This window comes from Lichenostomus cassidix, chromosome 21 (assembly GCF_008360975.1).
Source record: "Lichenostomus cassidix isolate B80296 chromosome 21, HeHo_3.0, whole genome shotgun sequence".
NCBI lineage: Eukaryota > Metazoa > Chordata > Aves > Passeriformes > Meliphagidae > Lichenostomus > Lichenostomus cassidix.
Genome location: NC_139501.1, coordinates 6,315,381 through 6,341,163, shown reverse-complemented (window position 1 = coordinate 6,341,163; position 25,783 = coordinate 6,315,381). Strand labels below are relative to the sequence as shown.

The 25,783-nt window shown below is 51.8% G+C and overlaps 1 protein-coding gene across 6 annotated transcripts in view; it reads right to left on the bottom strand.

The window, feature by feature from the left end:
- PAX7 (paired box 7) overlaps window positions 1-13,670 on the bottom strand; it is a 107,525-nt gene extending 93,855 nt beyond the window's left edge. For 2 of the 6 annotated variants that reach the window (XM_085079821.1, XM_085079825.1), the window contains exons 1-5: window positions 13,557-13,670; window positions 13,157-13,361; window positions 10,834-11,069; window positions 10,131-10,260; window positions 9,187-9,315 (exon numbers count right to left, since the gene is read on the bottom strand). In XM_085079821.1, coding sequence (XP_084935947.1) covers window positions 9,187-9,315; window positions 10,131-10,260; window positions 10,834-11,069; window positions 13,157-13,241 — 580 coding nt within the window. In that variant the 5' untranslated portion in view covers window positions 13,242-13,361; window positions 13,557-13,670. Of the gene's footprint in view, window positions 1-9,186; window positions 9,322-10,130; window positions 10,261-10,833; window positions 11,070-13,156; window positions 13,362-13,556 lie in introns of all 6 variants that reach the window. The other 4 variants (XM_085079822.1, XM_085079826.1, XM_085079823.1 and 1 more) reach the window with 3 other exon arrangements.
- Window positions 13,671-25,783: the final 12,113 nt, after the last annotated feature.

Genomic DNA, 25,783 nt, shown 5'->3' with positions numbered 1-25,783 from the left:
GATCCATCTGGGAACTCATCCCAGGATCCATCCCACGATTATCCCGGGATTATCCCAGGATCCAGAGCCATCCAAGCTGGGAATGTGCTGCTCTGATCCCGGTCATTAACAGCCCCACTCATTACTGATCCCTGCTCATTACCGATCCCCGCTCATTACCGATCCCTGCTCATTACCGATCCCTGCTCATTACCGATCCCCGCTCATTACCGATCCCTGCTCATTACCGATCCCTGCTCATTAGTGATCTCTGCTCATTAGTGATCCCTGCTCATTAGTGATCCCCACTCATTATCGATCCCTGGTCATTAGCAGCCCCACTCATCACCAATCCCCACTTACTACTGATCCCCACTCATTATCGATCCCCATTCATTACCGATCCCTGCTCATTAGGGATCCCTACTCATTATCGATCCCCGTTCATTACCGATTTCTGTTCATTACTGATCCCCACTCATTACCGATCCCTATTCATTACCGATCCCTGCTCATTAGTGATCCCCACTCATTATTGATCCCTGCTCATCATCGATCCCCGTTCATTACCGATCCCCACGCATTACCGATCCCCACTCATTAGTGATCCCTACTTACTACTGATCCCCACTCATCACTAATTCACGCTCATTAACGATCCCCACTCATTATCGATCCCCATTCATTATCGATCCCTGCTCATCACTGGTCCCCGATCCCCTCTCATTACCGATCCCCGCTCATTAGCAGCCCCACTCATCACCGATCCCTGCTCATTAGTGATCCCCACTCATTATCGATCCCTGCTCATCATCGATCTCTGCTCATCAGCAGCCACACTCATTACCGATCCCCGCTCATTACCGATCCCTGCTCATTACTGATCCCCGCTCATTACCGATCCCTGCTCATTAGTGATCCCCGCTCATTACTGATCCCTGCTCATTACCGATCCCCGCTCATTACTGATCCCCGCTCATTAGCAGCCCTCTCTGGCTAATTGGCTGCCCTAGCTCCGAGGCCGCGGCCCGGCAATGCTGCGATAAGGAGAAGCATCCCGGGATCAAAGGCTGCGCGCTGCTCCATTTCCTCGAGCTGCCTCCCCTTGTCCGCACCTACTTGTTCTTCCCCTTGCGGTTTTCTGTTTGTTTTTTCTTCACTTCGCTCTTCCCTCTCCCCCTCCCGACCCTCCGAGGGGATGCAGAGCCCCCGGGGAGCTCCAGCCCTCCCTGGCGAGCTGAAAACCCCCCGAGGAGCTCCAAAAGCTCCAAACCCCTCCAAGGAGCTCCAAACTCCTCCAAAAAGCTCCAAACTCCCCCGAGGAGTTCCAGCCCTCCCCGAGGAGCTCCAAACCCCTTCAAGGAGCTCCAAAAGCTCCAAACCTCTCCAAGGAGCTCCAAAAGCTCCGAACCCCCCCGAGGAACTCCAAACACCTCCAAGGAGCTCCAAACACCCCCGAGAAGGTCCAAAAGCTCCAAACCCCTCCGAGGAGCTCCAAAAGCCCCAAACAGCCTTGAGGAGCTCCAAAACCCTCCGAGGAAGTCCAAACCCCTCCGAGGAGCTCCAAACCCCTCCGAGGAGCTCCAAACCCCTCCAAAGAGCTCATAAAGCTCCAAATCCCCCCTGAGGAGCTCCAAACCCCTCCGAGGAGCTCCAAACCCCTCCGAGCCACTCCAAGGAGCTCCAAACCATCTCCATCCTCATCATCCTCATCCTCCTGCCCCCCATCCCCGCACCTCCCGCCGTGTCTCTCCCGCCCCGCTCCGATCCCTCCCGGCCCTTCCTTCCCCTGCCGTCCCCAGCTGCGGGTGACAAATGTCTTTATAAGGCGGCATTAGTGACACCGAGGCGCTTTTGTGGCGCGATCCCGCCGGGTGCCAGCCCGGGGCCTTCCCCCGCCTCGGGATGGGCCGGGATGGGGAGGAGGAGGGATTTTTGGGATCGGGGTACAGCGAGCCGAGCTCTGCTCCTCCCGGAGCTGCACCTGCGCGTCCCAACCCCATCATTCCTTCTTTGGGCCGCGATGGAGGGCAGGAGGGGGCGGGGAGACCCTCAGAGCCCAAATTTGGGGGGTTTGGCTCCTCCACTGCCCCCTCAGCAGCTCCCACCTCGCTCGGATCTCCCCTTCCTGGCCTGAGACCTTCTCAGCACCTCCTCACCCTCCCCAAAACCCCCCAGCCCAAACCGGAGTGAAGTTCCGATTAAATTATTTAAAAAAAGAAAAGAAAATAATAAAAAAATATAATAAAAAGGCGAATAAAACCCCGTGGCGAACAGGAGAGAAAAGTGATTGAAATGGGCTTTTTTTTTTTTTTTTTTTCCTCCCTGCCTTCTTTTTCAGAAGAGTCTCGGTAAATACAGAATATCCGCAAAGCCCAGGTCTGCAGAGGGGCTCTGATTCGCTTCTTTCTTTTGTGGCAAAACGTAATTTTCCCAAAGATCCCTTTTCCAGCCCCCCCAGCCGCCACCTCTAATGCTCGAATCGAGTCCCTCGCCGCTTTAAGGCCGCTGTTACAGATGTGCTTTAAAACCCCGCCGTGGAAATTCCCCGGGAAAGAAAATTTTAAAAAAAAATAAAAAATAATAATAAAAAAAAAAAAAATTTGGAGAAGCTCCTTGGCGGGGTGGGGGTGGGGAATTTGGGGGGCGAACGGGCGGAGGGGGGAGGGAGGGAGGGAGGGCGAGGAAGGGGAGGTTAATCCGGGTTTAACGCCGCGATGCAGTCACAGGACCGGGGCTCGGCTGATTGCGTTATCTCTCCCCAACATTTGGGTCTCCCATATTTCACCCAGCCAAATAGCTGCGGGAAAAAAGTGCGTATGGAGGCACTCCTGACGCCTCAGGAAAATATGTTATTAATATCTAAATAACTTCCCAATACTGTCTCTAAATCTCCCCTTCGCCACTCCAGATGATGAATTCGTTTGAAGTGTTCTCCCGTCTCATCTCCTCTCTGTCTCTCCCTCTCTCTCTCTCTCCCCCCGGTTTTTTTTTTCCCTATTTTTTTTTTTTTTTAGAACCAGGCTTATTTCGAACTGGTAAATATCTAATTCCTTTAACCACGCTGCAGACACGTCCCTCTCCCCTCTCCCCTCTCTCCGGCGCGCAATTCCCGCTTGGAATTCCTGCTCCGCGGGAGAACGAGACCCGGAGCGGCCTGGAGAGGATTTCGGGTGGTTTTTGGGGGGAAAACTGTTTGTTTCCAGCTGTCCCCGATGGTTTGGGGTTCAAAGCAGGGTTTTTGGGGGGTCTGTTTGTTTCCAGCAGTCCCCGATGGTTCCGAGTGCAAATAGGGGATTTTGGGAGGGGATTTGTTTGTTCCCAGCATCCCTCAATGGTTTGGGGTTGAAAGCGAGGTTTGGCTTGTTTTGGGAGGAGCTGCTTGTTTCTGGTATCCACCAGTGATTCAGGGGTTAAAAGCAGGTTTTTGGGGGATCTGTTTGTTTCCAGCATCCCCAGTGATTTGGGGTTCAAATTGGATTATTTTGGTTTTTTGGAGGGGATTTGTTTGTTTCCAGCATCCCTCAATGATTTGGGGTTCAAGGGGTTTTTTGGTGAGGATTTGATTGTTTCCAGCAATCCCCAACAATTTGGGATTAAAAGCGAGGTTTGTTTTGGAGATCCGGTTTTTCCCACCAGCTCCCAATGATTTGGGGTTCAAAGCGATGTTTTTTGGGGGGACGATCTGTTTCCAGCAGTTCCAGATGATTTAGGGTTAAAAGCAGTGTTTTGGGGCCGATCTGTTTGTTTCCAGCAATCCCCAGTGATTTGGGGTTCAAAGCAGATTTTTTGGGGATCTGTTTGTTCCCAGCTCACCTGGGTCACGCATTTCCCCCTCAGCCTTTCCTGCCTTAATTCAATCTCTGCCCTTCCCTCGCGGCCCAATTAGGGCCCAAATTTGGGATTAGGACGAGACCTGCCCTCTTCCTTCCTGCGCCGCCCTATCGCGGCTCCATCTCGCCCCAAAGCCGCTTCCTCCCCGCTCGGCGAGCGCAATCACCTCCAAATTCCGCGTTCAAACCTCTCCACTGCATTTCCTCTGCCCTCCCAGGCCAACCCGAGCCCTTGAGCCCGAGATTCCCTTCCCATTCCCACCTCCCTCTCCCCTTTCCTTCTCCCCCGAAAGAGGGAGTGGGGAGGGGAAGAGATGTCAGGAAATCGGGGAAAAAACCCCAAAAACCAACCCCCGCTGGATCACAAACATCTCCCTGCCAGCCTTTCCTCCCTGCCGCTCCAGCTGCACCTCTCCCGCCGCATCCTTGTCTTCAAGTTTGTTTTTTCCCCCAACGCCTCGTGTTCGATTATTCTCGTTTATTCCCCTCTCCAGCCTTATCTCTCCTCCTCTCTTCTCTCCTCGCCGTCACACTCGATTTCGGCGGGAGTTTATCTTGCGAACATTCGCCGACTTTGTTTATGTAGCGCAGGTTCTGCAGCGCCGCGTTCCCGAAAGCCACTGTTTGCCTTTGTAATTGTTATCTGTGTTTATTGTTGTACCTCATTTGTCTCAGCTTTTTTGGTGACATGTAAGCTCCGTGTGCGCTCCGCGCCCAGCCCCCCTCCTCCCTCTCCCTCCTCGCTTTTTTTTTTTCCCTTTTTCCCCCCTTTTTTCCTCCCCTCTCCTCTCGGCCTGAAATATGCACGGAATAACTCAGCCTAAAGCCAATGAATTGCTTGACACCTCCCTATCTCTTTCCTGCCCCCCATTATTCGAGCTGATCCCGCTCGCAACACTCACAAATCCCGCCTGGGCTCTGTTTGATTAGATTGCCAACCTTTGGTAATCCCTTGATTTGATGAAGTGTCTGCTCTCGCCCCCCCGCGCTTCTAAACACACATTTACAGAGGAGGCGCTTGTTGGTTTTCAGCCGCCGCCGATTGTTTGCTGATAAATCAGATCTCTCTCTGCGCGCTGCCGGCCGGGGAACAAAGCGGCGGGCGGGTTCGGGGGGCTGGGGATCCCCGTTCTGCAGGGGTTTGCGGGATTGGGGAATTTGGGGCGTTGGGGGATCCCCGTTCTGCAGGGGTTTGCGGGATTGGGGAGTTCGGGGGGCTGGGGGATCCCCGTTCTGCAGGGGTTTGCGGGATTGGGGAATTTGGGGCCTTGGGGGATCCCCGTTCTGCAGGGGTTTGTGGAATTTGGGAGTTTGGGGCCTTGGGGGATCCCCGTTCTGCCTGCCGGGGTCTGTGGGATTGGGGAGTTTGGGGGATTGGGGGATCCCCGTTCTCCCGGCTGGGGTTTGTGGAATTGGGGAATTCCTCCCCCAAATCCCCCAGCCCCCCGAAATCCCGGCGGGAGATGGCACTGTGCTCCTGTCCCCCCCAGGTGGCATTGTCCCCCTCCCGCGCTGTTCCCACTTTTGGGGGATCCCTCCTCTCTCCCGCCCTGCTCTCCCTGCCCCAAATCCGGCCTGGGGCTCAAATTTGGGGACACAAACTGGGGGGGCACCAAGCGGAGTGAGGAGGATGGAAAATCCCCCCAAAACCGCTTTTCCACCCCAAATCCCAAACCCGGGGGGTCCCTGGGAAGGGGGGGCAGGGCAGCCTGTCCCCGTTTTGTCCCCAGGGTGACCCCCAGACCTCTCCCCGTTAATTGCGCGGTCGCAATTAATTCCTCTCCCCCCAACCCCCCCGTGACGAGGCTTCCCCTCCCCCTCCCCATCGACCCCCCCAGCGGCGCCCCCCGAAATTTGGGGGAACCCAAATTGCCCCCCCAGCGAGGGAGCGAGCGGAGCATCCCCACCCCGATAAACAACACCAGCCCCGGGCCTAATGAATAACAACGCAATAATAAATAACAACAAACCCTGATCATCGTAATAAATAATAACAACAACTCGCTCTTAACAAGGAGATATATATAAAAAATAAATATATATTAAAAAAAGAAAAAAAAAAACCCCAAAGTGAAGCCTCATGAATATCCGCCCAGGGCTAGCTGGAGTGAGCCGTTTAAAGATGAAAGTGCAAAGAAATAAAGGCTCAATTTAATCTGCCTTAAAACCCTTCAACTTAACGTTTGTGCTGGGAACTCAGAGAGTGAGTACTGATTGGGGATAAATACATTTCTTAGCATGCCTTGGAGCTATTACACCCTTCTCCAACACAGCTCCCTATTCAACAGCCACAGTTTTCATTACCAGCTCTAATAAGTCTTAACATTATTAAATGCCAAGCAGACGATAGAAAGAAACAGGCGCAGGGTGGAAGCTTTCTTTCCCACTTAAAAAGAGAGAGCATTTAGGGCTGTCTTCCCCCGGCTCCCCGCGAGGAGAACCCGCCACGAAGCGTTTGGCAGCAGCGGGGGAAGGAAAAAAAAAGGAAAAAAAAAAAAAGGAAAAAAAAAAAAAAAGCCAAAACAAAGTTTGAGGTTTTTTTCTCCCCCTCGTCTCTCTCCCTCGGAGGGAGAAAGTGGAGTTGGGACTCGGAGGTTGGTTCAAAATCGCCTCCCCAGCCTCAAATCCGCTTTGTTTTAGCGCTGGGAATAAAAGCAGAGCGGAGGGCACGGCGGCTAGAAGGGATGTGAGCTGCGGGATGTGAAATCGCCTTGTTTTCCCAGCGAAAATTGCGGGTTTTGGGTTTTTTTTTGCCGGTAGGAATTGCGGAGTTTTGCAGCGCGCTGCCGCCGCCCGGGAGTGTTTGACAGGCTGGCTCATCAATTATCTTAATTGGGCCATTAGAACTTTCCCAGGCGTTAAAAACCCGCCCGGGCGGCGGGAAATTCGGAATTTCGGGCGCTGCTTTTGGGAGCGGAGCGCTCGGGAGGTGCGCAGGGCCCGAACCCCAAATCCCCCATTCCTCCAGGGTTTGTTGGTTATTTTTTTGCGGTGGGATTTCTCCGCTCTCGCCATGGCGGGGGCGGCAATAAAAACAATTTCGAACACGGGGATGGCGATAAATGGGGATTTCTGAGAGGGGAGAGGCAGCGGATCGCGGCGCAAGGAGGGAGCGCGGCGCTCCACAGGCTCCGGCCGCGGGAATTTGCCCAAATTAGCCCCCTTTCATCCAGGAACGGGGGCTCGTGTTTGATTTGTCCGCCGCCTCACCCATGAAGGGAGAAGGGAGCGTTTTGTTTTGCCTCTTGACACGCAATTCCGCGTGCTAATCAGGGATAAAAAGCCCTCAGCTCCTTCATTCTTTTTTTTTTTTTTTAATTTTTTTTTTGTGTGTGTGTTCTTTTAGGGGTGGCGATGGGGAAAACGCGCTCGGAGGGGAAGAAAAACAAACCCAAACCCAACTCAGCGCTTGGAAAAAATAAAGATATTTTCCCGAGCGGCGAGGCTGGCTCCAAACGCAACTTTAAAAACCCCCAAATCTCCTTTTTCCCCCTTTAATAAAATGAAAAACACCCCGAAATGGAGCGGGGGGAGCTCGGCGGGGACACAATGGCCCCGATTTGCAAATGAGCATCGCTCGCTCTCCGAATCACAGCAACATTTTGCAGCGTCCAACGGCTCGGCCTTTCTGCAGCAGCCGCTCCGATAATATTACAAAACTATCTAACAGCAGGGAGTTTTGAATAATTTATCTCCCTTTCTTCCCGTGCTCGGCCCTTTGTCCAAAAGTTTTTCTCCTCCTCGCGGAATTTTGAATGAGAATGGACGCGCCCTCCCTCCCCCACCCTTTACTCCATTTTTTAAGGCAGCCTCGGGTTTTTCCCCCTTTTTCTCCCCCTTTCTTTCTCTTTTTTTTTTCTTTTTTCTTTCTTTTTTTTTTCTTTCTCTCTTTTTTTTTTTTTCTCCGCTGTTTGCTTTTGTGGGCAGAAATCTTTTCCTTATAAAGCTTCAATAGACTCGAAGGTCTTTGTAAGTGAAGTTCATCTTCAAGGTTGGGAAAAGAGGGGAAAAAAAAGGGAAAGAAAGAAAAAAAAAAGGATCGGATCCTTAAAAAAAAACCTAAAAAACCAACAAACCCTAAAAAAACCCCCAAATCCTTTTGTGCACCTGAATTTCCAGGAGAGGCTGAGGAGGGCACTGGGGAACCCCAAAATCTCCACCACTTCACCAATACCCGAATTATCCCAAACTGGGGGAAACTTGGGAAACTTGGGAAGAGATTCCCACCCGCGATTGGGGATTTGCTCCAGAGGGAAAATCCCTTTCACCTCAACACCGCAAATCCCCCAAAATTCCAGCTGCGGCCCAACCCCGCCAGGCCCAGCCCGGCCTCGGTTTGGGAGAAAACCGGCAAATCCCAAATTCCCGAGGTGCCCCAAAATCGCCGTTTTGCCCCCGAAAAGGCGCCGAGCTCAGCCACGAGGAGCTCATCCCGTGCCAAACCGAGCTGCTCCCAATTCCCCTTTTTCCAGCCTCCTGCCCTGGCAAATCTCCCTTGAAATTCCAGGAAGGATTCAACCTTCCCTCTTTTATTTTTGGGGGTTTTTTTGGGAAGGGAAATCACAGAGCTTCCCCAATTCCCAACCTCCCACCTCACCCCAAACCTCACATTCCCAGCTGGGAAAAAAACCGGATTTTCCCCAGAATTTGGGAGGTGACAACTCAGCCTCGCCAGCAGCCAGTTGGGATCTTCCCAGCAGCATTTCCAGGAGGATTTTCCCGGGATTTTCCGGGGGTGCAGCCGCTTTTCCCCCCCGGCTGGCGTCCCTAATTGATATTGATCGGCGCCATCGGTCACCTGTCAGCCCCAGTTCCAGGGGACCACTTAGAGAAATCTGTTTAACAAATCCATTTAGGCCTCCGAGGTGCCTTTTCCCCCCTCCAGCCATCTCCCGGATTTTTTTTTTTTTATGGATAATTGATCCCTAGCAAAGCGCCGACAACTCTTCCTCCTCCTGGGAGCGCCGCCTGCCCCTCCCGGCGGGGAAGTTTTGGGAAAGAACCAACGCTCCGCAGGATCTCTCAAAATTCCACCTTTTCCCTGGTTTTTGGGGGTTTTTTTGGGGGGAAAGCGAATCACGGAGCTTCCCGATTTCCCCAAATTCCTCCTCCCGGCAGAGGCTGATGGGAGCACGGCGGAACCCCAAAATTCCCACAAACCTCACCATCATCCCAAACTGGGGGAAATATGGGAACCACTGGGAATTCCCACCTGGGGATTGGGGTGAAGAAACCTCGCTCACGCCACACCGGCGGCGCCACGAACCCCCCAAAATTCCAACAGCGGCTCAACCAAATTCCCAAATAATTCGTGGCCCCGCTGTCCCCCGCTGTCCCCCGCTGTCCCCCGGCCCGGGCTGGCGGCGCGCCGTACCTTTGTCGCCCAGGATGCCATCGATGCTGTGCTTGGCCTTCTTGTCGCCGTCCTCCTCCTTCTTGTCGCAGTCCTCCTCTTCCTCTTTCTTCCCGAATTTGATGCGGAGCACGCGGCTAATCGAACTCACTAAACCTCGCACAGTCAAAGGCAGAAAGGCGAGTATAAGCTGCCTGGGAAAAGTGGGAATTGCCGCCGCCGGGAGGCCTCGGCGCTGCTTTTCCCGTGGGAATGCACCTGCCGGGCTCTCCGTGCGCCCCCGAATTCCTGAATTCCCCAAGAATTCCCAAATTCCCATCCCGCTGCTCACCATCCCCAAAATCCCGGGATGGCGCATTGCCGGAGGTCACCACCTGCTCTGTGGCAGGGAAATTTCCCCCAGTTTCCAGCTTTTCCCCTAATTCCCAACTTTTTCCCCAATTCCCAACTTTCCCCCCAGCTCCCGGAGACTGAGGCTCTTCCGGCCCTACAGGGAAGGCTCAGCCGCCCCAAACCCCACAGGAACCCCACAGCCGAGCCCTGCAGAGCCTCCCTGACCCCAAACACATCCCTGCAGGCCAAAGTTTGGGATCCAGCCTCGCTGCCCGTGGAAAATCGGGATTTTCGCCGTGCAGCCCCACCGGGGAAATGCCAGCGGGACCAGCCGAGCTCCCCTTTCCCTCGGGATTTTGGGGTGATTTTGGCTAAATCCCTAAATTGGGAACCTCCGGGGAGCCTCAGCCTTTCCAGGGAGCTGGGAAAAGTTGGGGAAAAGGGGATTTCTTTGGGTTCACCTTCCATCACCCTGCTCTCCAACCCCCTCTAGCCTGGGCTGATTTTCGGGGTGATTATTCCCCTCGGGGTGATTTCTCCCCCTCCACCCAAGCCAAGGCGGGCAGGGAGTTTCGGAACCTCCGGAAAAGCCATTCCCGCGGGAATTCCGCGCGGCCAGGCTGCCTTCTCACCTGAGGGCACCGTGCTGCGGTCACAGTGGCCGTCCTTGAGCAGCCGGTCGCGGATCTCCCAGCTGAACATGCCGGGGTTCTCCCGCTTGTACTCCTCGATTTTCTTCTCCACGTCGGGAGTCGCGACCTGCTTTTGGGACCAAGGGGTGGCCGGTTTGGCCCCGCGGGTGCGGAGAGAGGAGAGGAGAGGAGGGGGGAGGGAAAGAAAAAAGCGCTTTTAATTCAAAAGAAGTGCGGAGAAATCCGGCTCAAACCCGGCCCGGCTGTTGGGTTTGGGGTGGAAAATTGGGATTTGGGGAGGGAAGTGAAGCTGGGAGAAGGTGCTGCTATCCCAAATGTTGGCCCTCCGTCCTAAAAGCGGAGTTTTGGGGGAAGGAGGCAGGACTGGGGCGCGGGGGACAATTTTTTATGGGATTTCCAAATTCCCCAAACCATCCTGACTGCCCTGCTCCCCACGCCCCGAGCCCGACGGAATCTCTCCAACTCGCGCCACTTGTTGCACGTGGAATCAACAACAAAAAAATCCATTTAATTCCCTCCCAACCTCCAACCCGGCCACGCTTTCTCCCCGCCGGAGCCCCAAAACCGCAGCTTTACCAAAACCCCTTCCATTTTCTCGAAAAAAAATTTTAAAACCCCCAAAATTGTGAGGAAAACTCGCGGAAAAAGCGGGATTTCGGGGGGAATCTCGCAGCGCACTCACCCTGGGCTTGCTGCCGCCGATGGCCCCGGGCCGGATGGATCCTGTCTCCTGGTAGCGACACAGGATTTTGGAAACGCAGCCGTGCGAGACCCGCAGCTGGCGGGAGATGACGCAGGGCCGAATGCCGTGGTGAGCCATCTCCACGATCTTGTGGCGGATGTGGTTGGGCAGCGGGCGGCCGTTGATGAAAACCCCTCCGAGCTGGTTCACCCGGCCCTGGCCCAGCGGGGTGGACACTGCGGGGAGAGAGGGAGAGAGAGATGAGCCCAAAAATGGGGGAAAATAAAATGGGGGGAAAGTTAAAAGAGTGGGGAGAATGCGGAGGGAGATTCGCCCCGGATCGCGCTGCTCTGCCGGGAGCTGGAGGTGTGAAAGGAGGGGAGAGATGTGGGTTTGGTGCTCATCCCGGTGTTTGTTTATCCCGGGTGTTCATCCCGGGTGTTTATCCTGGTATTTATTTATCCCGGTATTTATTTATCCCGGTATTTATCCCGGGTGTTTATCCCGGGTGTTTATCCCGGTATTTATTTATTCCGCGTGGTTTTTATCCCGGGTGTTTATCTCGGGTGTTTAACCCGGTATTTATTTATCCCGGGTGTTTATCCCGGGTATTAATCCCGACACCACGCGGGAGACTTTTCCCCACGGAAAGTGAGGAAAATAAAAATTTGATCCAATCTGATAAAACCCCCCAGCCGCTCGCCCATCCCGAAACATCCCAGCGCGTCCATCCCGCTAAATTTGTCCATTTTCGGGATTTCGCACCTTTGTTTAAATCCCACCCGGGCGTTTGAAACGCCAGGAGATCCCAAACCGCTCAGCAAAACCTCCCAAAACTTCCCGTTTCTCCCCCAAAACATCTCCCTCCGCTTCTCCTCTCGATTCGCGGAGCTTCGCTCTCTAACAAACTTTGGGAAATCACCTCCCAAACACCCTCGGGGTTATTTTGGGGTAATTTTGGGGTTCTTTAGTGAGGTCGGGGCGGCGCGGGGGTAGCTGAGGCTCCCTCGCCCCCTCCCCGCTGTATCGAACAGCTCGGCCGCAGATCTCCAGATTAATACGATTTCACAGGCTGGAAATTGCAGCAAAAAAGGAGGGAGGGAGGCAGGGAGGGGGCAGAACTCAGCTGGGTAATTTGCGGCAGGCTGGAGGAGGCGAGAGAGAAACGGGGAGGGGGGACACGAATTTACTTTTTTATTATTTTTTAATTTTTTTTTTCTCCCCACTCTCTCCACAAAGGCAAGTCGATTCCAGCCATCGCCTGGCGATTTAGCGAGAATCATGCACCGCTAATTCCGAGTCACTTTGGCCGGCGCTCCCTGGATGTATCATTATCGCCAGATAACACTCGAGTGGCCAATTTTACATTCAAGAGCCGCTAAAAGCGCCGGCCGCTCTCTCCTTTCATTATTCCCAGTCATGTTGTGCAAATATTGTTGTAATCCTTTGATCCTTTCCCTCGCCGTCTGTTTTACTTCATTTGCTACAGAGAAGCACTTCAGCAAATCCCCGCGCCCTGTGTGTTTTGCAGCCTGCGTGGTTTGCCGCAGCTTTGCCTTTCGCCACTTGAGCACGGGCGGGATGAAATTTTCCAATTTTCCCCGCTTTAATAAATGCGGCCAGAGGGGTCCCGCTCGAAATTTGCCTTTTTTTCTTTTTTTTTTTTAAATTTTTTTTTCCCCCGCCTGGAAATAATCGCCCCCCTGGCGCCAAAGGCACGGCGGAGGGAGGATCGGAGGGGGAGAAGCGCGGGTGACACTCGGCGAGGTGACAGCTCCGCTCTTCCCCTGCCGCCAGCCCCGGCCAAGGACATCCCGGCTGCTCCAGGAGGCCACCGGCTCAAGGTTTTTATTCCTGTTTTCCCCTCCCGAAAAGTTCCAACCCCGATCCGTTCGCTTGCTTTCGGCGCGGAGGTGAAATTGTCGCGACGTTCAAAACCCAACCCTTCCAAAAAAAAAACCCCAAAAAACCCCAAAGAGGGAAAAGCCACCCCAAAACTCCTGCGGGATGACTGAAATAGGGGGAAAGAGCGCGGAATTCGCAGTTGGAAGGGGTTGGGAAAGGGGTGAGAAGTTGGATCCCCAAAGAGCGCAGCTCAGCCGCGCTTTTCCCCTTCCCGGGTGACTCCAGAGGGATGGAGAAGCTCCTTTCCCTTCCCGGTGATTCCAGAGGGATGGAGAAGCTCCTTTCCCTTCCCGGGCGATTTCAGAGGGATGGAGAAGCTCTTTTCCCCTTCCCGGTGACTCCAGAGGGATGGAGAAGCTCTTTTCCCCTTCCCGGTGACTCCAGAGGCACGGAGAGCCTTTTCCAGCCCCAGACCTACCTTCCAGCGGGAAGCCGGTGCGCGGGTAGTTCTGGCCCGGCGCCGGGCGCATCATGCGCGGCACCGTGCCGGGCAGCGCTGCCATGGTCGCGGGTCGCGGCGGCCGAGAGCGAAGCGGGGCGGGGGTGACACCCCGGGACAGCCGGGGGACAGCCGGGGGACAGCCGGGGAGAGCGGCGGGGCTGCCGGTCCGCGAGAGCCGCGGCTGCGGGAAAAGCAAGGGGAGAAATGTTGGCTCCGCGGACCGAAAGAAATGATGATGATGATGATGGTGATGATAATAATAATAATAATAATAACAGCGAGGAGAATGGTTTTAAAAAATAACCAAAAAAAAATAATAATCGAGATGCGGCGAGGCTGGGATTGCAAAGGGCGGCGAGAGGGGAGGATCACCCACCAGAGGCTCCCGGCAAAGTTTGGGGCTGTGTCCCGAGCGGCAGCTCCGCTGGAATGTCACCCGGCAAAGGCAGCCTCGGCCAAAGTTGCTGCGAGCTGGGCTGGGCTTAGGGCGGGCGGGGGAGCGGGGAGAGGGAGAGAGGGGGAGAGGGGGAGAGAGGGAGAGGGGGAGCCCCCCGGTTTGTCCTGCTCGGGGCGCCTCTTCCTCCTCCCGGCTTTGCCTCCTCCTCCTCCTCCTCCTCCTCCTCCCGGTTTTTCACTCCTCCCGGTTTTCTCTCCTCCTGATTTTTTCTCCTCCCGGTTTTCCTCTCCTCCTAGTTTTCCTCTTCTCCCGGTTTTTCACTCCTCCCGGTTTTTCTCTCCTCCCGCTTTTCTCTCCTCCCTTTTTTCCTCCTCCCGCTTTTCCTCTCCCGATTTTTCTCTCCTCCTCCTAGTTTTTCCTCTTCTCCCGGGTTTTCTTCCTCCCGGTTTTCTTTCCTCCTGCTTTTTCCTTCCCGGTTTTCCTCCTCCTCCCGTTTTTCCTCTCCCGGTTTTTCCTCCTCCCGGATTTCTCTCCTCCCGGATTTCTCTCCTTTTTTCCTTCTCCCGATTTTCCTCTCCCGGATTTTGCTGCTCCCGGCGCGGCTGTGGCTCTGGAGGGATGGCGAGGCTGGAGCAGCAGCAGGAGGAGGAGGAGGAGGAGGAGGAGGAGGTGAAGGTGGGGAAGGGGCTGGAAGTTGTTCCAGAGGGAAGTTGGGAAAGCTCTGATAGGCTCCTGGCTTCTCTGGGATCGCACGGGCTGCCTTCCCACAGCGCTTTTTGGGAATGTCGGGATTCATCCCCAGCCTTGGCTCGCTCCTCCTGGACAGCCAGAGAGGGGGAAAGTTTAGGAATTGGGAGTTTGTGGAGTTTTTCCTTGGTGGTTGTTTTTTTTATTATAATTTTGGGAAATTTTTTGGGGATTTTTGAGGTTTTTTGGTTGTTTTTTTTTCTACCCCGTAAGCTGAGCATCCACGCGGGTTCCGCGGGTGAACCAAGAGGAAAGAAAGAATCAAGAGGAAAAATATGATGAAAATCGGCGATAAATGAGAATTTAAAGAGAAGAAAAAAAAAAGTTATAAAAATGAATGAAAAAATTAAAAAGGAATAAAAATGGAAAAAATGGATCAAAGTTAAAAGAAATCCAAATGGAAAATGAAAAAAAAAAAGAAAAATAACTATTGTGAGGAATTAAAAAAAAACCAAATAAAATAAGACATCAAGGCGATAAACCAAACAAATAAATGCATGAATTAATAAATAAATGAGTTAATTACTCTCCTGACGCTCCCACCCAAGCCCTGCGCTCCCCACAGAGCAGCTTTTCCCCCTTTTCCCTTTTCCCCTTTTCCCCTTTTCCCCTTTTCCCCTTTTTTCCCCTTTTCCCCTTTTTTCCCCTTTTTCCCTTTTCCCCTTTTCCCCATTTTCCCCTTTTCCCCTTTCCCTTTTTTCTTTTCCTTTCCCTTTTCCCCTTTCCTTTCCCTTTCCTTCCTTTCCTTCCCTTCCCTTTTCCCTTTCCCTTCCTTTCCTTCCTTTCCCTTCCTTTTTCCCTTTTCCCCTTTTTCCCCTTTTCCCTTTTCCCTTTCCTTCCCTTTCCCCTTTCCCCTTTTCCCTTTTCCCTTTTTCCCTTTCCTCCTTTTCCCTTTTCCTTTTTCCCTTTTCCCTTTTCCTTCCTTTCCTTCCTTTCCTTCTTTTCCCTTCCTTTCCTTTTTTCCTTCCTTTTTCTTTCCCTTCCTTTCCTTTCCCTTTCCCTTTCCTTTTTCCCCCTTTTCCCCTTTTCCCCTTTTCCCTTTTCCCCTTTTCCCCTTTTCCCCTTTTCCCCTTTTACCCTTTTTTCCCCTTTTCCCCTTCCCCATCCCTCCCGGGGTGACAATTCCTCCCCCGGGGGTCACTCTGGGACTCTCCCCCTCCCTCATTAATTCCATCACCCTAATTCCGCCGCGGGGCTCCTCTCGGGGCTCCTCTCGGGGCTCCTCTCGGGGCTCCTCTCCGGGGTCACCCCGCGGCGCTGGGGGGATGAGGAATTGCCCTTTTTCCCCCAAAAGCGGCAGCTTTGGGACAGGCAGGGCGCGCAGCGGGACGTGACGCCAGCGCCGCGATTCCCTTTTGTTCGCCGCTCCGAAAGGCGCTTTGGCCCCACAAACTCCCCAAAACCCCCCCGAGGGGGCGGGGAGCGCGCGGGGGCTGCCGGCCCCAAATGGGGACCCGAAATGGCTCCTGGGCTTCCCTCGCGTCCGCTGGGATGGACAATTCCCGGTTTGGGGTTCTGCTGGTATCTGCAGCCTCGGAGTGTTCCTCGCCCCAAAGCAGAGAGAGAAACCCGCTCGGGATGATCTCTTGCCGTGCCCTAAATCCACCCCAATCCCACTGAAAAAAACTCCCAAAAAACCCAAAAGCGAAAGAAAGAAACAAAAAAAAAAAAAACCCAAAAGGACAACCACAAAAAAAAACCCCAAATAAACAAACTAACAAAATCAACAAAACCCAAAAAAACCCCAAAAACAAACAAACAAAAAACCTAAAAACAAACAGAAAACCTAAAAAACAAACAAGCAAACAACACGCAACAACAACAACAATTAAAAAAAAAACCAAAAAAAAGACACACCTAAAAAAACCAACCCAAAATCCCTCTGGACAATATGGAAAGGAAGGAAAAAAAGCGATTTAAATCCTTCCCAAGGTGTCAAGTCGCTCCCGAGCTCCGAGCTCAGCTCAGCCCCACTTTGGGGCAAACGGAGGGAAAACTTCTCTCCTTCCCCCAAAAAACCTCCAATTCCCCAAGTTTTCCAGGAAAAACTCCCTGGATGAGCTGAGCGGAGCGAGAACCTCTCAGGCGCATTCCTGCCGCTCTAATTCAATTATTGCCCCGGCTGGGGGGGAAGAGCCTGGGAATAAAGTTGAAAATTAAATATTTCTGCTCTCCCAGCTCTCCTTCCCGCCGCTCTTGGGTTTCCTGGCCGGCAGGGAAATCTTCACATCAATCGCAGTTTGTTTTCCCTCTTTCCCCCTCCCCGCTCGCCTGGAATTGGGGAGAGATTTGGCAATTTCAGGCCAAAAAAAAAAGGGGAAAAATTCACTTTCTCCTGCAGCACTTGCTGCTGGCTGCGGGCAGTGGCGGCGCGAAAAGCTCCATTTATTATTCCTATTATTATTATTATTATTATTATTATTATTATTATTATTACTATTATCATTATTATTGTCACTGTCAGCATCATCATTATTATAATTATTATAATTATTATAATTATTATAATTATTATAATTATTATCATTATTATCATTATTATTTATTTATTTTAATTTATTATTTATTTCTTCTTAATTTTTATTATTTATTTATTTTATTTATTCTTTATTTTTAAATGAATTTCTTTATTTTTATTAGCTCTCCGGGATTCCTCACCCCCGGGATTTGGCCGTGACGAGCTGACAGGGAATTGGGAATTTTCCCCTCAGAACAGCGATTTCCACTCCTCATCCCAACAATTCCCGGGAATTCTCCGGTGGGATTCACCTGCGCCAAGCGCGGTTGGAATTTCGCGTTTAAATCCCGATTTTCTGAATTTTTTTTTCTAATTTTTCCCATTTTTTCCCCCCCAGAGCGATCTGAGTCTCGGCGGGGAGCGATGGATTAACCAACGCGACATCCCTCGGGAGCGCCGCGAGCAGCCAGCCGGGAATTCCTGCCGCTTCCCGCTTTCCTGCATCGCCATGGATCCTGCGGGATTCTCCTGCTCCTTCCACTCCTCCCGCGGGAATCCATCAGCTCCGGAGCGCTTGGCTCGGCTGGGATTTTCGAATTTCAGTTTTATTTGGGAGTTTTTCAATTTTATTTTTAGTCGGATTTTTAAAAATTTCATTTTTATTCTGATTTTTTACTTCATTTTTATTTGGATTTTTAAAAATGTCTCCCTTTATTTTCTCCCTGATATTTTTTAAAAATTTCTTTTTTCTTCGGATTTTTTATTTAATTTTTTTTTTTAGGATCATCCCCGCCACGTCCTTCCGAACTCCACCGGATTTTGGGATCCACATCCCGTTTTTCCCATGGAAAAGTCGCTCTGGGGTTGACCCAACCCTCCTGGATAATCAGCGGAGCGCCAGCCTTGATCACCAATTTCATTAATTAGGATTTTCCTCCAAAAAATCCTTTATAATTTGCATTATTTTTCTATTTTTTAGGGATCTCATCCCATTCCTGGATTTCCACCGCAGGACAAGAAATCTCCGCAAATCCATCAGAGCCTCACCAGGGAAAACCTGATCCCGATTTTCACCTCGAGGATGCAAAAAAAAAAAGAGGGAAAAGAGGAAAAACCAACCCGAAAAGCGCCGGGGGATGAAGAATTGAATGAAAAGTTGGTTCTTTCTGCAATTACAAGCAGATTAGGGAGGTGGGAAGGTTTTCCAGGGCAGATCCCGCAGTAATCAGCATTATTTTGCTAAGCGATTATCCAATAAATCTCCCTTTAAAGGGCGATAAATCCACCTTGAAAACCCGGGATTGGGAAAAAAACCATTTCTGCGGCATTTCCGCGTTTTTCCCAGTGACCGGCGGGGAAATCGGGAGAGGAGGAGGAAGGTGAGGAGCCTGGAGGGTTTGTTTGCCCAGGAAATCCAGGAGGAACCTTGGGAAAATGGATTAAAATAGGGATGGGAAAGCAGGGAATGCCAGGGAATCCAGCGCTCGACGCGATCCCGAAAATTCCTTTGGGATTATTGGCTTGAATTCCCCAAAAAATGAGGGAGATCTGGTTTGGGGGAGGAGTTTCTGCTGCCTGATCTTTCCCAAAATTCCCGGAGTGTCCTGCTGATCCTGAGTGTTCCCGGGAGATCCTGGAGATCCTGAGACTCTCCAGAAATTTCTGAATATCCAGGAGATCCCGAGGGGCTCCAGGAAATCCTGGAAATCCAGGAAATCCAGGAATGTTCCCAGGAGATCCCAAGTGTGCCCAGGAGATCCTGGAGATCCAGGAGATCCTGAGAGTCTCCAGAAAATTCTGAATATCCAGGAGACCCAGAGAGTCTCCAGGAAATCCTTGAAATCCAGGAGATCCGGGAAATCCAGGAATGTTCCCAGGAGATCCCGAATGTCTCCAGGAGATCCCGAGGGTTCCCAGGAAATCCGGAAGATCCAGGAGATGATCCCGAATATTCCCAGGAGATCCTGAATGTCCCCAGGAGATCCGGAGAGTCTCCAGAAAGTCCTGGAAATCCAGGAGATCCAGGAAATCCAGGAATGTTCCCAGGAGACGCAGGAATATTTCCAGGAGATCCCAAGTGTCCCCAGGAGGTTCTGAAGTTCCAGGAGATCATCCCGAGTGTCCCCAGGAGACGATCCCGAATATCCCCAGGAGATCCCGAATGTCTCCAGGAGATCCGGAGAGTCTCCAGGAAATCCTGGAGATCCAGGAAATCCAGGAAAGTTCCCAGAAGATCCAGGAATGTCCCAAGGAGATCCCAAGTGTCCTCAGGAGATCCCGAATGTCTCCAGGAGATGCGGAGGTTCTCCAGGAAGTCTTGGAAATCTAGGAGATCCAGGAATATTTCCAGGAGATCCCAAGTCCTCAGGAGGTCCTGAATGTCCCCAGGAGAGCCCGATGGTTCCCAGGAAATGATCCCGAGAGTCTCCAGGAAATCCTGAAGATCCAGGAAATGATCCCGAGGATCTCCAGGAGACCCCGAATATCCCCAGGAGATCCCAAGGTTCCTCAGGAGATCCCGAGGGTCTCCAGGACATCTCGAGGGTCTCCAGGAAACCCTGAAGATCCAGGAGATCCCGAGTGTCCCCAGGAGATCCTGAAGATCCAGGAATGTCCCCAGGAGATCCTAAGGTTTCCCAGGAGGTCCCGAGTGTCCCCAGGAAGTCTCGAGTGTCCCCAGGAGATGATCCCGGATGTCCCCAGAAGATCCTGGATATCCAGGAATGTTCCCAGGAGATCCTAAGGTTTCCCAGGAGGTCCCGAGTGTCCCCAGGAGGTCCCCAGTGTCCCCAGGATGTCCCCAGTGTCCCCAGGATGTCCCCAGTGTCCCCAGCTCCTCGGCCAAAGCAGCTTCTCCAAATTCCCGAATTCCCGGGATTCATCCCCAAACCCGCAGGTGGGATGGGAGAAGCCGGGATGGGATCGGGAAGGGGATTTGAAGGATTCGCAGCTCCCAAGGCTCCCTGTTGGTCCCGAATTCCCTTCCTTCCTCCCTTTCCCTCAGGGAATTCCCAAGGTTCTGCCATTCCCCAGGGATCTCCTGAACTCCTGGGCTGAAGGAGGAAAAAACTTCCCTGGAATGGAATTTCCCCAAAAGCGGGGAGAGAACAATTCCCACTTCCAGCACTTTTTATAAGGGAAAAATTCCCTTTTTTCCCCCCTCATCCTACACCTTCCCAAGAGCTGAGCTCTCCACCCGGGTCATTCCCGCATCCAGCAGGGATCCCTGGATTTATTTTTGGGGTTTTCCCCCAAACTTCAAATCCCAGGATAAAACTCCAGCACGGGGAGCAGAAGGCGGAGCTGCCCTGGGCTGGAAACATTCCCTGATCCGAGCATTCCCTGATCCAAACATTCCCTGATCGAATCATTCCCTGATCCATTCATTCCCTGATCCAAATATTCCCTGATCCAAACATTCCCCGATCCGAGCATTCCCTGATCCAAACATTCCCTGATCCATTCATTCCCTGATCCAAACATTCCCTGATCCAAACATTCCCTGATCCGAGCATTCCCTGATCAGAGCATTCCCTGATCCGAGCATTCCCTGATCCGAGCATTCCCTGATCCAAGCCCGACATCTCTGGGACGAGCAGGGAATTTCCATGGAGCAAATCCCAACCGCGAGGCTGCGGCGGCCTCGTTCCCTCTGGGATATTCCCGCAGAATTCCCGTTATTCCCCCGCTCGCTTTTCCCAAGCAGAATTCCCAAATCCTCGTTATTCCAAGGCAGGGATCTCTCCAGTGGGGATTTCCCGGAGCTCACCGGCATTCCTGGGCTTTTCCAGGCTCATCCCGCCCGGATTTGCCTCTGGAATGACTCCTGGAATGGGAGCTGGGAGAGGGATTGTCCCGATTTGTGTCCCCCGGGAATGAGGGATCCAAAATAATCGGGATTTTGGGGGAGGCGATGAGGGACAGAGCTGGGAGAGCACCGGGAATGGGGGAAAGTTGGGATTGGGATTTGGCGAGGTTTTTCTGCTGGAGATCTGCAGCGAGCAGCGAGCAGCGAGCAGCGCCCCCCGAGCGTTCCAGGCGGGAATCTCAGCCCCATCCCTGCTCCCGCATCATTCCCGCTCCAGGAGGAATTCCCATCCCAATCCCAATCCAGTCCCACTCCAGGCTGAATTCCCATCCCAATCCCACTTCCCATATTCCTGCTCCAGGAGGAATTCCCATCCCAATCCCTGATCCCACATTCCTACTCCAGGCTGAATTCCCATCCCAATTCCTGTTCCCACATCATTCCCACTCCAGAAGGGATTCTCATCCCAATCCCTATTCCCACATTCCTACTCTAGGCTGAATTCCCATCCCAATCCCACTTCCCATATTCCTGCTCCAGGAGGAATTCCCATCCCAATCCCTGTTCCCATGTCATTCCCACTCCAGGTGGAATTCCCATCCCAATCCCCGTTCTCATATCATTCCTGCACCGGAAGGAATTCCCAATCCCTATTCCCACATCCCTACTCTAGGCTGAATTCCCACCCCAATCCCACTTCCCGTATTCCCGCTCCAGGAGGAATTCCCATCCCAATTCCTGCTCCCACATCATTCCCTCTCCAGGAGGAATTCCCATCCCAATCCCTGTTTCCACATCATTCCCACTCCAGGAGAGATTCCCATCCCAATCCCTGATCCCACATTCCTACTCTAGGCTGAATTCTCATCCCAGTTCCTGTTCTCACATCATTCCCAATCCCCGTTCCTACATCATTCCCAATCCCTGTTCCTACATCATTCCCAATCCCTGTTCCTACATCATTCCCAATCCCTGTTCTCACATCATTCCCAATCCCTGTTCTCACATCATTCCCAATCCCTGTTCTCACATCATTCCCAATCCCTGTTCTCACATCATTCCCAATCCCTGTTCCTACATCATTCCCACCCCAATCCCCACTCCCGCACCATTCCCTCTCCAGGACACTCCTGACCCCACAAACTCCTCTCTCCCCCTTCCCGCCGCTCCATCCCACATCCCAGAGCCGCCGGGGTTTTCCAGGAGCCCAATCCCCGCCGGACCAACCCTTTGGAGCTGGAAAAACCCTGGGAAAAGCAGGAAAAGGGAACTCGGCGCTGCCATCCCCATCCCGAGCCGGAGACATCCCGGGAAGAGAGAAAAGGGTTGGGATTGGCTTTTGCCGGGAGTGAATCCCCATTTGTCGGGGTGGATTAGCTGCACAATTCCCGATTCCCAGAGGGAGCAGCAGCTCCCAATTATCCACCTCTGTCTCCCGGGTGGAAAATCATTTTCCTCTTCATTTTCCCATATTTGAATTTCAAGGATTCTTTCCTTTCCCTCGTCATTTTTCCCTCAATTTGAATTCCAAGGATTCATTCCCTCCTTGGGATTCAGGCGGAGCTCCACATTCCCATTAATTCCCAGATCACGGCTCTGGGATTCCAGCTAATTCCATTTTTTATTTTTTTTTCTCCGAGTTAAGGCAGAGAAAAAATGTAAAAAATTGGGAATCTCGTGGATTCCTTCTCTTCTCCCTCGGAATTCCCTGGCCTGGAAAGGCTGGAAAACAGGGAAAACCTTTCCCTGCTCGGGGAATGGGATGGAAAGCGGGAAAAGCATTCCCGGCTGGAATATTCCACCCTGATTTAGGGAATTAATGGGGGAATGATGGATATCATGGCTCGGCAGCAGGTGATCCAGGAAATCCTGGAAAAATCCAGCTGGAAATCTGGGAAAGCAGCTGGAATTCCGGCGGGAAGAGGATGGAGAAATTTAGGGAATAAAACCAGGAGAAATTGAAGGGAAAACTTCCCCAAATTTCCACAGTTCTGCTCCGCCAGGAATCCTGGGAATCACGAGGGAATTCCGGGATAATCCCAATCCCTGATTTTCTGCTGGAAAATGGATTTCCTCAGGGAAAAGAGGGATTTGCAGCCCGGCAGGGCCTGGGTGGGATGAAAAAAGCTCAGAAAGGGTTTTTTTCCCAGTTTTTTTAGGATTTTTGGGGTCATTGGGACCTCGTGGGATCCCAAAATCAGCTCCTCGGTAGGGAAATCCAGAGGGAACAACTCAGTGATCCCAAATATTGATCAAAATCTGGGGATATCCAGAATAAACCCAACCAAGTATTGATCAAAATCTGGGAATATCAATAAAATAAAACCTGCAAGCCCCAGAACCCCAAAATTAGCTCCTTTTGGACCCAAATTCTGGGGAAACTCAAGATCAACTCAAGTAATTAGAATATTGATTAAAATCAGGAATTATCAAGAATCAACTCACCCAAATATTGATAAAAATCAGGCATTATCAATAATGAACTCACCCAAATGTTGATTAAAAAATACTGGCCAACTCTCAATCCCACAAATAAATGGATAAAACAATAAAAAAAGTAAAAATAAAATAATTGGAAACCCCTTTAATGATAGGATTGAGACTAAAATATAAATTATTTGAATATTTATTAATATTTTAACAATATTTTAATAGTTTTACATTCAACATGTATTAATATTCTATTAATATTTGAATTTGCCCCCCAAACCTTTGGGTTATACAGAATAAAATGGCAAAACAAAGGGATTTTCCATTAGAAACAACACATCCTGGGATTGTAGACAAGGAGTAAAAAGGGAATTTAGGGAATTATGGTTTTTGTGGATCTCATCCCAGCCCAACTGGGATCTCACCTGGAGAGGATTTTTCCTTTAAAACTGAAAAGTTGGGAGTTTTTTCTGCTGGGATTTGGTTTTTTCCTTGGGAAATTTCTGGGAATTCAAGGCAGAGTTTCCACGAGAACTCCATTAAAGGGATTACAGATTATTTGGGATTCTTCCTGAAAAAAAGAGGGGAGAAAATAGGGAAAAGAGGGAATTCCAGGGGTTTGCTCCCAATATTTCCTTGGAAGAGAAGTCTGTCCTGGCAGGAGTGAATCCAACGGGAATGTTCATCCTGGGAAATGGGAATGTGGGAAATGGGAATGTGGGAAATGGGAATGTGGGAAATGGGAATGGGGGAAATGGGAATGTGGGAAATGGGAATGTGGGAAATGGGAATGTGGGATTCCCTGGAGCAGGAGCAGGGTCAGGAACAGGGTCAGGGTCAGGGTCAGGAGCAGGATCAGGGTCAGGAGCAGGGTCAGGAGCAGGAGCAGGGGCAGGGTCAGGGTCAGGGTCAGGTCAGGGTCAGGGTCAGGAGCAGGGTCAGGAGCAGGATCAGGGTCAGGAGCAGGGTCAGGAGCAGGATAGGGTCAGGGTCAGGGTCAGGGTCAGGTCAGGGTCAGGAACAGAGTCAGGGTCAGGAGCAGGAGCAGGGTCAGGATCGGGGTCAGGGTCAGGTCAGGGTCAGGGTCAGGATTAGGGTCAGGATCAGGGTCAGGGTCAGGGTCAGGGTCAGGGTCAGGATTAGGGTCAGGAGCAGGAGCAGGAGCAGGGTCAGGAGCAGGGTCAGGGTCAGGATTAGGATTAGGTTCAGGATTAGGGTCAGGGTCAGGTCAGGGTCAGGGTCAGGATCAGAGCTCCACAGCACAAACCTGGAGAGAATTGGGATCTCGGAATGGTTTTTGCTCTAATCTGGAGCATCTTGGGGATTCCAGCTGCTCCTCCAGGCTGGGAATGGGGATGGGAATGGGAATGGGAATGGGGATGGGATGGGATGGGAATGGGAAATGGGAAATGGGAAATGGGAAATGGGAAATGGGAATGGGATGGGAAATGGGAATGGGGATGGGAAATGGGAATGGGAATGGGAATGGAAATGGGAATGGGAAATGGGAATGGGAAATGGGAAATGGGAAATGGGAAATGGGAAATGGGAAATGGGAAATGGGAATGGGATGGGAAATGGGAATGGGGATGGGAAATGGGAATGGGAATGGGAATGGGAATGGGAATGGGAATGGGAATTGGAATTGGAACGGGAATGGGATGGGAATGGGAAATGAATGAGAAATGGGAATGGGATGGGAATGAGAAATGGAATGGGAATAGGAATAAGGACAGGAATGGGAACAGGGATGAAGCAGGGCCAGGAATCCTCTCTTGCAAAACTCACACTGAACTTTCCCAAGGGATTCATCACCAGGAAAACCAAAGCAATGAGGCTCCAAATGGATTTATCTTCTTGGAACAGAAAAATTCCTGCTTTTTAAAATTGTTTTCCTTCTCTTTCCAAAATCTTTTTGTCTCCAAAATGGTCCTTTTTGGGGGAGTTTGGAATTGTTTTGGAGGTGTTACCTGGACAATTTTGGGAGCCCATGGTTGTGTGAACCTCGGCTGAGCCAAAACTGGAATTTCAGCCAAGAAGGGTGGGAAAAGATGATGGGAAGAGATGACGGGAGAGGAGATGATGGGATTTTCCCACCATCCTTCCCATCCTCTCCATCCCCAGCATTCCCCAAATCCCACCCCACATCCCAGGCTGCATCCCAAGGAATGTGGGCAGCAGGGAAGGGAGGATTTCCTCCTCCTCTGCTCTGCTCTCCTCAATTCCCACCTGGAATTATCCTGGAGGAACTCCAGAGGAGGCCAAGGAGATTCTGGGGGAATTGGAACATTCTTCCCTATGGAGCCAGGCTGGAAAAGCTGGGAATGTTCAGCCTGAGGACAGCTGGGAATGTTCAGCCCAAGGAAAGCTGGGAATGTTCAGCCCTGAGAGGAAAAGGTTGTGTGGAGACCTTGGAGAACATTCCAGGCTCTGCAGGGATTCCAGGGAAGCTGGAGAGGGAATGTTCATCGGGAATTGGAGTGACAGGACAAGGGGGAATGGGTCAGATGGGAAAAGGGGAAACCTGGGACAGAATTTTGGGATGAAATTCCTCCCTGGGAAGGAGGAGAGGCCCTGGGATGGAATTCCCAGGGGAGCTGTGGCCATCCATGGATCCCTGGAATGTCCCAGGCCAGGCTGGATGGAGCTTGGAGCAGCCTGGGCTCAGGGAAGTTATCCCTGGACATGGAATGGGATGGAATGGAAGGTTCTTTCCCACCCAGAGCATTCCGAGATCTCCATTCCCTGTCCCCTGGTGTCACC